At 41.7% G+C, this 11,691-nt stretch overlaps 1 protein-coding gene across 1 annotated transcript in view; it reads right to left on the bottom strand.

Annotated features, from left to right (window-relative positions):
• The window catches only part of LOC110529891 (prospero homeobox protein 1), a 45,255-nt gene that overhangs the window by 11,264 nt on the left and 22,300 nt on the right, over window positions 1–11,691 (bottom strand). The window contains exon 4 of the mRNA XM_036985439.1: window positions 9,139–9,333. Within this exon, the coding sequence (XP_036841334.1) occupies window positions 9,139–9,333 (195 nt within the window). The remainder of the gene's footprint in view (window positions 1–9,138; window positions 9,334–11,691) is intronic.

Here is an 11,691-nt window from a genome sequence, read left to right as displayed (position 1 = left end):
TTAGTAAATGTAAGATGAAAAAAATAAAAAATAAAAAAATCTGTGCAAACACCTTTTAACTTGGTGCTAAAAGATTCAATCTGCAATCCAATCGCACAATGCTGGGTTGTCAATCCAAAATAATTGTATGTAAGGTGATATCATTTCTAAGTCATGAAAGAGGAAGGCATCACAAAACATTTCTGACATCTGGGACTTGAAAAATACTCATAATCTCAAAACTGCATTTTGCAGATAGAACCTTACAGTCCCAAGTCTTTGATTATTCATGTCATAGGTTCTGGTCCTCTTTTAAAATACACCACTTTTTCAGAAGAATGCTCTTTATAGTATAAACAAATAAATACAGGTGCCTTAGAAGAGGCATTTTGTCTTGTTTTGAGTCAATATGAAAACCTCCATCGAAGGGGTATTCACAAAAATTATAAACTTACCACATTGTATTGACAACTAGCAAGTCATTTATTGACTTTGGGTGTCAGAGACCAGACCAGTATATCAGTTTACTCATCCAGAGCTAAGCTTTAGCAAGGATATAGTGTATTTGTCATGTTAGGGAACTATTGCGAGATGTGAGATGAAGATGTATTACAATTTTTTACAATCACTTTGTCACTAATTTTGGAACCTTAATGTCATTTTTCAAAACTCTAGACACAAAACTCAAAACCGATGATCAAAATGCACATTTTTCCAAACTAACACTTTTTCCAATTGCTTGGATACAATACACATAAAGCTAAGATCATTGAACTTTGAACTAAAACTTTGAACTAAAATCACCTGTTGAAAATGACACAACTTAACATCAAAGTATTACCATTTCAAAATGCAATTCACACATTACATCTGAGATGACTGTCTATTCATTTCATTACAATGATCTAACTATCAATTGATACAACTGCTCAAAATGATAAGGTACTGTTGCATTACTCTTAATGCATAGTTTTATGGAAACTGACAAACAATATTCCATGTTTAGATCATTGAAAGTTTCAGGATAACGAGGTCCATTGACACCAATTACCGTGGAACATGAACCAATTGGACTATATTATCTATGGATGTAATATTTCATCATCATTCTTTATCAGACACTGTTTCTATGGTCCCATGTACCACTTTTCCAGACCATGTTTTCAGATTTGACATTATTGTACACTCACTGGCCACTTTATTAGGTATACCTATCTAGTACTGGGTAGGACCCCCTTTTGCCACCACAACAGCCTGAATTATTCATGGTGTTGTACGTTAAGAGATGCCCTTCTGCACACCACTGTTTTAAACAGCAATTTGAGCATTTGTGGCCTTTCTGTTAGCTTGAATGAGTCTGGACATTCTCCTCTGACCTCTCTCATTAACAAGGGGTTTTTGCCCACAGAAATGCCACTCACTGAATGTGTTTTGTTTATCGCACCATTCTCTGTAAACTCTAGAGATTGTAGTGCGTAAAAATCCCAGGAGGGCAGCTGTTTCTGAGATGCTGGAATCACCATGTGTGGCATCAAACATCTTCCCTTGGTCAAAGTGGCTTTGATTACTCATCTTGCCTGTTCTAATGTTTGGTTGAACAACATCTAAAACTCTCTACTCTATATACTCTATATATTGAGTTGCAGGCAGCCACATGATTCGCTGTTCGAATGTAACTTTCCTTGATGAGCTAAATCAGGTCTGTAGAGCTGATGGCATGACCTATGTCATTTTGTGGGATAATGTCAGGTTCCACCATGCACAAATGGTGCAAGCATGGTTTCAGGCCCAACCACAATTTACCACCCTGTACTTAACCCCATACTCTCCTGTCCTTAACCCGATTGAGGAATTTTTCTCCACATGGAGATGGAAGGTACATGATAGGCGCCCTCACGAACAAGCCGCCCTTCTCCAGGCCATGGATGACGCATGCAATGACATCACGGCACACCAGTGTCAGGCCTGGATTCGCCATGCCTGAAGATTCTTCCCAAGATGTTTGGCTAATGAAAACATCCATTGTGATGTAGATGGGAACCTATGGCCAAATCCACAAGACAGGGTTGAGGGAAATTTAGAAGTACAGTAATCAACCCTTTGTTTGGCTTTTTACAGTAAGCAAGGTGAAGAACACTGCAGTTGATGTTTTACTGTAGTTTTTTTTCTTTTTTGGTAGCTAATTATTTTTGCTTTGATTCAACTATGTTGTGATTTTATTGTATTTTATCAATAAATGTGAGATTTTGTTCAATGATTCCAGTGTCTGTAATATTCTCTCTACTAGTCATTTTTACAGTGATGTATTTACATGTAGTAGCATATTAAAACATCACATATTTTGTACTACAATATTTAATGATTGTACGAACAACTACACAGTGAAACTATCGGTATCTTGTGTGTGGGTGATCTAAATGAATGTTACTATGTTATTTCATGACAAATTAGTTATTTGAACCAATGATTCTGCAAGTGCAAGGTTTCTTTAAAGATATGAATGCACAATGCAATGTTTTGAACTTTGGACAGCCTGTGTTACAAGTGATGACCGTTTTGAGTTTTGTGTCTAGAGTTTTGAAAAATGACCACTAGGTTCTGAAATTAGTGCCGAAGTGATTGTAAAAAACTGTAATAAAGTTGATGATGAGACTAGAAAGAAGGAAGGGGGGCTCCCGAGTGGTGCAGTAGCTGTGCCACTAGAGATCCTGGTTCGAGTCCAGGCTCTGTCGCAGCCGGCCGCGACCGGGAGACCCATGGGGCAGCGGGCTAGGGGAGGGCTTGGCCAGCAGGGATGCTCTTGTCCCATTGCGCTCTAGCAACTCCTATGGCAGTACACGGTCGCCAGGTGTACGGTGTTTGCTCCAACACATTGGTGCGGCTGGCTTTCGGGTTAAACCTGTTGCGACTCTAGGGGCAGTATTTTCATTTTTGGAAAAAAAACGTTCCCGTTTTAAATGGGATATTTTGTCAGGGCAAGATGCTAGAATATGCATATAATTGACAGCTTTGGATAGAAAACACTCTAACGTTTCCAAAACTGTAAAGATTTTGTCTGTGATTATAACAGAACTGATGTTGCAGGCGAAAGCCTGAGAAAAATCCAATCCGGAAGTGCCCCAGGTTTTGAAAGTGCTGCGTTCCAATGAGTCCCTATTGAGCTGTGAACGTGCCATCAACGAGCTTACGCTTTCTACGTATTCCCCAAGGTGTCTACAGCATTGTGACGTAGTTTTACGCATTTCTGTTGAAGAATAGCCGTAGGCGGCCACATTGCGTAAGTGGTCACATGGTGGCTCCGAGAGAGATTCTCGCGTAAAATACAGAGGTAGCCATTACTCCAATCGGTCCTAGTGAAAAACGAATTGTCCCGACGGATATATTATCGAATAGATATTAGAAAAACACCTTGAGGATTGGTTATAACCAACGTTTGCCATGTTTCTGTCGATATTATGGAGCTAATTTGGAATATTTTTCGGCGTTGTGATGACCGCAATTTCCGGGTGATTTCTCAGCCAAACGTGAAGAACAAACGGAGCTATTTCACCTACAAAAATAATATTTTGGGAAAAAATGAACTTTGGCTATCTACCTGGGAGTCTCGTGAGTGAAAACATCCGAAGTTCATCAAAGGTAAACGATTTAATTTGATTGCTTTTCTGATTTTCGTGACAAGGTTGCCTGCTGCTAGGCATAATGCTATGCTAGTCTATTATAAACTTACACAAATGCTTGTCTAGCGTTGGCTGTAAAGCATATTTTGAAAATCTGAGATGACAGGGTGATTAACAAAATGCTAAGCTGTGTTCCAATATATTTCACTTCTGATTTTCATGAATAGGAAGATTTTCTAGGAAGATTTATGTCGTTGCATTATGCTAATTAGTGTCAGGCGATGATTACGCTCCCGGACCCGGGTTTGAGAGTCACAAGAAGTTTTAAGCGGACAGTTGCAGCGATGGGAGTTGCAGCGATGGGACAACACTGTAACTACCAATTGGATACCACAGAATTGGGAGAAAAGAAAGAAAGAAAGAAAGAAAGAAAGAAAGAAAGAAAGAAAGAAAGAAAGAAAGAAAGAAAGAAAGAAAGAAAGAAAGAAGGAAGGGTTTTCTCTTTATTTAATCATTATACGTCTGTATGTTTCTGTTGTAATTGAAATAATTTGAACATTCTTTGCTAGATAGAACCTTCTGACCAAACCCAGATTGACATTTCAGAGCAGATTGAGATTCCATCCCGCTAAAAAAGTTAATTTACTTAGGATTTTAATGCTCTGCACTTTAGTAACATTAAAGGTTAGGACCTTAATGGGTTATGAAAGAAGAATTCACTACAAAACCTTTCTGAGATCTGGAATTTGAAAACTGTCATGCTCAATATCTCAGAACTATGCTTGTTCACATAAAACCTTATAGTTATAGTCCCAAGGTCTCAAGACAGCATCTGGTCTTAGCCTCTCTTAAGGTACCATTAATGGACAGGGACTGGAGAGGAGAGAGAGATGGAGAAGAGATAGGGATGGATACAAGGGAGAAGAGAAGGAAGGAGCGGTTTAGAGGAAAGCGGTAAAGCCAAGTTTCACTTGAACGGACAATAAAGTTTTCTATAATTTGGGGATTTTGTCGTTGATGAACAGAAAACCCCTTGGCTATGAGAGAGTACAAACCGTGGGAGGGCAATTCAAACAGAGGGATGACAGATGGATGGATAGACAAAAGAGGAAAAGAGACAAAAGTAGTGAGAGACGTCTTTCCAATACGAGGGAGCAGCTGATAAGGGTGGACACATGATACCCTGAGGATGAGTGTGTGTGTGTGTGCTGTCATTGGTACTTCACTCTCTAAAAACAGAGATCATAGGGACTTCCTCTTTTAAATGCTCTGTAGGGTGTGTCCCTGTGTGTGTGTGTGTGTGTGTGTGTGTGTGTGTGTGTGTGTGTGTGTGTGTGTGTGTGTGTGTGTGTGTGTGTGTGTGTGTGTGTGTGTGTGTGTGTGTGTGTGTGTGTGTGTGCGTGCGTGCGTGAGTGATGTGGGAGGGAGGGAGGGGGGCCACTGATAGTGGAAACTTGGCTTAGTCCCTATTATGGAAATATGAGATGTTCCTTGAGCCATCATAAAAATGTATCTTCATCGCCCCCCACCCCTACTCTCTCCGCCTCTATTTCTGACACTTTTTCTCCCACCATTCAGGCTTATGAAAGGGGGAGAGGAAATTGAGAGATATAGAAGAGCGGGCGACAGAGAGAAAGAAAGAGAGGAAGAAAAAGTGTTATGGTGTTTTGGGGTGTCAGGGAAGCATAGAAGGGACAGTTGCCTTATGAATGGGGGAGTTTGACTTTTATGGTTAGAACAAATCTGGGAGGAGGACAGGGGTTAGACAGGGTATTTTGATGATGGGGCGAAAGAGAAGAGAGATATGGAAGAGAGAAGAGGGGAAGAAAGAAAGAGAGAGGGCTGAGAAAAAAGGATAGCAAGTGAGAGCTGGGGCAGGTAATTAACACAGGCTCTTTAATTACAGCTGGTATTCACTGTGCCAGAAGGAATGTGGCAATTATGCATGTGGCAATTATGTGGCAATTAAAAACTTCCTAATGGGGGGAAAACAGAACAGGGGGAGAGGAGGGGATGGAGGGCGGGGGAAGGGGGGGCAGAAGACATGCAAAAAGTGGGATGAAAGAATGAAAGGAGAGAGGCAACAGAAGGAAGAGAGAAAGAAAGATGGGAGAGAAATAAAAGAGGAGAGGAAACAATAACTACAAAAGAAGAGCTCAGGAGTGTATTAGTGAGACGGGAGTGTATTAGTGAGACGGGAGTGTATTAGTGAGACGGGAGTGTATTAGTGGAGCACAGTGACAGATCAGAATATCATCAAACAAGAAAAAGCACAGACCTGTGTGTGTGTGCGTGTCTTGTGAGTCAGAGATGGATGGAAAAATACTGGATGTGTATCTAGATGCCTCCAAGAGCCTTTTCTATAGATCCCTTCCTTCTCCTTGGGGGCATCTAGATACAAATCCAGTATATTTCTATCTACACCTCACATCTCTGACTCACAGGGCACACACACACACACACACACACACACACACACACACACACACACACACACACACACACACACACACACACACACACACACACACACCAGACAGACAAAACACCCTCACACGCATGCACTGGCAGACTTCACACGGGCCAAGGCAGTTCGTTTGTGTCGGCGTGGTGTATTTGCATCGCTGGGCAAATTTTTCTTGTGCTCCTCTGTAATCAGCTCTTATATCTCCCAGACACCTGCCGCGAAAAACCTTAATATGCAAAACGTCTACACCCTCCTCCCCCACACCCCCGTACCAGCTCCTCAGTCAATAGAAGACTTATTCACCTGCACCATCTCTTTCTCTCCCTCTCTCTCCCTCTCCCTCTCCCTCTCTCTGTCTGCTTGCAAATTTCTACATTCATGTATGTAAATTGAGAGTTCCCTAAGCCAGGCCAAGGCTAGTTTCCTGGTACAGGAGAAGAATGCCTGGTCTGTCTTGTCTGATTTGAGTTGGGGAACTTGGGTTGCTGTTATGCTGTACATTTTGGCCTTATGACTTCATATGGAAGTGCTTCTGTTCCTCTTAGAGTAGTTAAAATCCCAAAGAGGGCCAAGAGTTTATGGGGGAGGTGTGTGTGTGTTTATGTGTATGGGTGTGGGTGTGATGAGAGAAGAAGAGCCCCAACAGATACATAACAGACATAGGAGAGGGAGAGAGAGGCACTTTAAATGTGAGCGCTGCAGAATTCTCCTACCACAAGGGCACTCTCCGCAAAGCGTTGTCTTTCTCTCCTCCTGGGGCGGCAGGGTAGTCTAGTGGTTAGAGCGTTGGACTAGTAACCGGAAGGTTGCAAGTTCAAATCCCCGAGCTGACAAGGTACAAATCTGTCATTCTGCCCCTGAACAGGCAGTTAACCCACTGTTCCTAGGCCGTCATTGAAAATAAGAATTTGTTCTTAACTGACTTGACTTGTTTTAAAATTATCCTTCTTTCTCCCTATCTCTGCCCCTTTTCTCCCCCTTTTCATCTTCTCTCTATTCCCCCCGCTTTTCTATCCATCTCCCTCTCTGCCTGTCTTTTTTCTCTCTCTCCCTCTTCCTTTTGCTAAAACAGTGGGACGCTTAACCTTGACAACAGTGAGATTTTCCCTCCTGAAAGTGACACACAAACACACACACACACACACACTGGAGAAGTGCTTCGCCAGCACGGCGGCCGGTCCAAGGGATGGCTGTACCCTTCGAGGTGAGCAGGACACTGGGAAATGCAACAACAACAAAACACACACACCCACTACTCCAGGCCATTCTCAGCTGCAGACTTTTAAAGGCCTATTGTCAGCTGACATTGAAGGCATATTGTGCTGGACTTGATGTTCTGCCACGTTTCATAAGCATTTAGAACACCCTTACTGTAGTTCACTCTCAGGGAACACAAGAAGGTGTTTTTTAATTAGCTTTTTTTGTTTTTGTCATTGAGTCATTGAGTTGTTGATTGGATATACAGTATCTGGATGTTTTTACCCACGGAGTTGCAGGACTGATGGCAGGTTGACTTGTCTGGTTTGGCTAGCTAGCTAGCTATTTTTTGCATTTAAAATATGCATCCCAGCACTGGGTGCTTCTTGATCAATGAAACCTGACTGCATTACTGAAATGGCAGAGAGCTCATAGGGAGGATGATGACTGCTCTGGACTGATGTGTGCTGGACTGTTAGCGCTGTAGCAGCCACAGAGGAACCACCCAAGTAGGTGCTACACGTTAGTTGTGGAGAACTATCAAGTCCAGGCTACAGAGAGGCTGAGCGGAGGGCGACATCATGGTCAGCAAGCCAACTCCAACACTATCGTCTGGAATCAACTCCATCACCATCATCTAGCATCACCTCCATCACCATCATCTAACTCAGTTTAGGAGTCTGGGATTGCTGATCTTCTGAGGGAGGCCTGCTCTAGACTATGACAATGTAGTCCTGTCCTTTGTTTTGTTACGTGTTATATGTGTAACCCAAGTAAGCCTAGTAGGCTAAGTCTACTGTGTAGGCTAGGTCTACTGTGTAGGGTAGGTCTACTGTGTAGGCTAGGCCTACTAGGTCATACTTGCAAATATTAGCAAAAGTTTCAGTTTAACCCGGACCTCCGTCTCAAAATGCAGATCAGTCCATTCAAATCGTTGACGTAGTTGCACGTGGTCTAAAGCTATGTTAGCTGTTCTCATCAGATAACCTGGCAGACGTAGCCCTTTCCTAACCTGCACAGATGGCCGTGATTATATCCGGTTCAAATTCCATAACAGCCAATTCAAATCAAAGACGTAGTTGGATGTGATCCAACACTTGTTCATGAAAATGCACTTAGAGCCCCCTTCCCACTGGGCAAACATATGTTGAATCAACATTGTTTCCACGTTATTTCAACCCACCAAAAACTATGTGATGATGTTGAATCAACGTGAAAAATGGATTGGATTTGCAAAAAGTTATCACCGTAAGGGCATTTCATATTGTTTTCACCCAACTTTTAACCTAAATCCAATAAAAATGTGAACTTTTTTGTTGATTCAGGTTAAATTCACGTTAGTGAAAACTAGACGTTGAACTGATGTCTGTGCCCAGTGGTTAACTCCTCGTATTTGTCGCAGATTGTAGCAAGGGTGCGAACAATGGTCCATACAATGACGTCAACAATTGTAATTGGCTGATGCCAACTAAATTGTAAACTTTTTCTAATGTTCCGAAGTATGGACCTACTACGTTAGTTTCTTAACTATTTATTTAAGAGGACCACAATTCATCCTTGATGATTTTAAATCCATGCACATGTGGTTGTATTGTGTTTTAAATTGTCAAAGAAATCTATCTAGTCCACTAAGGGGAACTCACCCTTTCCAGGTAGTGTATGTATACTGTATGTTTGGTCTCAGGACACTTTTATTGTACATAAAAAAAATACTGAGTGAGCTGACAGCTAGTGAGTAGTACTGAATAAGTGTCGCACTTAATGGTGTCCTACCTCAACAACATTAGCCTTGTTAAGCTAATAATAATAAACATTAGTTTTCAGGCGAGGCTATTGTCGCACAGCAGTAAATGGGTGTCGCACTAAAAGCGGTTCTACCTCAAAGTCGTTGGCCTTGTTGTAGTGCATGTTGAGGGCTCGGTAGAGCTCGCAGTCGCGGCTGACGCTCATCTCCTCCACTCCGGTGACACCGTCGTTGATGGCCTGCCGGGCAAACTTCTCCATCTGGATGTAGTAGAACTCCCGGAAGTTACTGAACCACTTGATGAGCTGGGACGTGATGCAGCGGTTAAACTACAGGAGAGGAGAGAGAGGAGAGAGGCTTTAATAATAAGGATTATATGACAATACTGTTAGAATGCATTTTTCACACTATAGAAGTTAACAGGATTGGGATCAATTCAGAAACTCATGAGTTGATATTTGAATTGAATGGCCACACCTCACAGGATGTCAAAATTGAATTTGAGTTTGTGACAGGAAATATAATTTAATTCAGTGCAATTCAATGAAATTGCACTCAGTCATAGAACATGAGTGTTTCATTGAATCTAACAGGTCACACTTCCAGACACCAAAGAACATGTCACTTTTCTCTAGCACCAAAGAACATTTCACTTAGAAACAATGTTCATTTACTCTTTTAACCTTAGAGTGTGGAAAGGCAATTATATTTTCTCGACAAACAATGCAGTTATATTAGACACTACCCCCCCCCCCAATGGTTACAAACGATACAAATGTAAACAACCAATTTAAAACATATGGGACAATAGCTCTATCACTTAGCATAGACTTGTTCCCAAAAATGTTAGCTAAAACTCGGCTGGGTGCTTAACATGCAGCTAAGCTAATGACAGCAATTTGGCCCAATAGTCCTTGCATCCAAAGCCTTGTTAGTGAATTTGAGGGTGGGAAGTAACATTATTCAGATCACATCTCTAAGCTTTTTGTGACAAGAAGCCATTTTGTCTTGATTTTCAAATGATGTATTTTAGGTTAAACTAATGCATTCTGAGAAATGTAGTATTTACCCCATATTAAACTAAATGTAGGTGATTAATGAAATATAACAACTTAGGATAATATTTGCACACAGATTTTGTTTTTCTTGATCATTAATTTGAAGAGTTTGTCCTGAAAATGGTACAATATGTTTATTTGTATAGACTGGACCTAATATAAAATAGAAGAGGCATTTGAATTTCAATGACTTTAACTTAATTAAATTATATTTCCTTTAATTGAAATTGTGATTCTGATCATTTTTACTACATCAAATTCAATTCAAATTCGATAATTGAATTGGAATTCAGGAGGCATTCTCAATTCAATTCTGAATTGAGCCCAACCCTGGTAGTTAAACTGTGAGAGATAAAGGGTCAGAGAGATTTTAAATAATAATTATCATAATTATGAAAATGATTATTTAATAAATAATGGTTATTTATTTAACCTGGATAATTAATTGACATCATGATAATACCAACACTGATTATATTGGATTTTATTTTATTTGACATTATAAAGTATATAGGGCCACATTATTGTGCAGAACCAATTGTTTTAAGGCCTTCTGGGCTCTGTGATGAAGACATCAATGTTGAGCGTAGTTAAGGGGGCATAGGGGGATTCATATCACATCAGGGAGTCTGGAGGCAGGATGATAACAGAGAGAGAGATACAAGACAAGAGAGAGAAAGACCGCAGCAGGACTAAGAGAGAGAAGATAATAAAGAGAGACATAAAGTAAGTCAGAAGGAGAGAGAAAAAAAGAGCAAGCGTGTGTGTCTGTTACTCTTTTCCCTGGGGGACCGGACCTCCCCCTATCATAACCGGGGCTGGGAGGGGAGCGACCACAAACACATAATTGACCAGGAAAACGATTAAGTCATCATCTAAAGCTCCCTTGCCCGCAGGGGGCTCAAACATGTACTTAACCCCATTCACCATTTACCCTGCACTGCACCCTGCTTCTCCAGACCTCTCAGGCTACAAGAAAAGAAAAGAAAGTGGGAAAAGGAAAAAAAAAAGAGTGAGAGAGAGAGGGATAGGGAGAGAGATGATGAGTGCTGAGAAGGTCTGGCTATCTGATCTGTGTGGCTGCATGGATTCAATAGGACATAAACCTATTAAAGGCCTAGTGGCGCTGGAGCTGTCTTCCGTTTTGCCTCGCTACTGAAAACACATTGTCCAAACAGCCAGACAGGGAGATAAGGACCTCAGGGCCCAGCACAGTCCCCAGCCTGGACAGTCACACACACATACACATGCACACGCACACATGCACGCATCCCTCAAAACCCTTTACCTCAGCCCTCAGCCCCCCAAAATCCTTTAACTTATTCCTCAGCCCTTCCCCTCCCCTAAAAGCCTTACACCCCCCTATCCCCCTATCCCTGCCCCGCCCCTACACCAACTCCCCCACTCTCACCCTCCACCCCTCCTCTCTGCTCTTTTTGTGATTCTGTTAGAATAGGAGACAAAACGTTACTAAATGCTGAACAGCCACTCGCTGGGGTGGGAGAGCGGTTTTGACATGGAGATTAGGCTCTGGCTATTGTTCCAGAACACATTCTCATCTGATCCGGGCCGACACACACACACACATGCACACACACTAGCGCAGGCTCACACACGGCCTCATTTGAG

Source organism: Oncorhynchus mykiss, chromosome 8 (genome assembly GCF_013265735.2).
Source record: "Oncorhynchus mykiss isolate Arlee chromosome 8, USDA_OmykA_1.1, whole genome shotgun sequence".
NCBI lineage: Eukaryota > Metazoa > Chordata > Actinopteri > Salmoniformes > Salmonidae > Oncorhynchus > Oncorhynchus mykiss.
The sequence above is the reverse complement of the archived record's forward strand: the minus strand, read 5'-3'. Positions and strand labels throughout refer to the sequence as shown.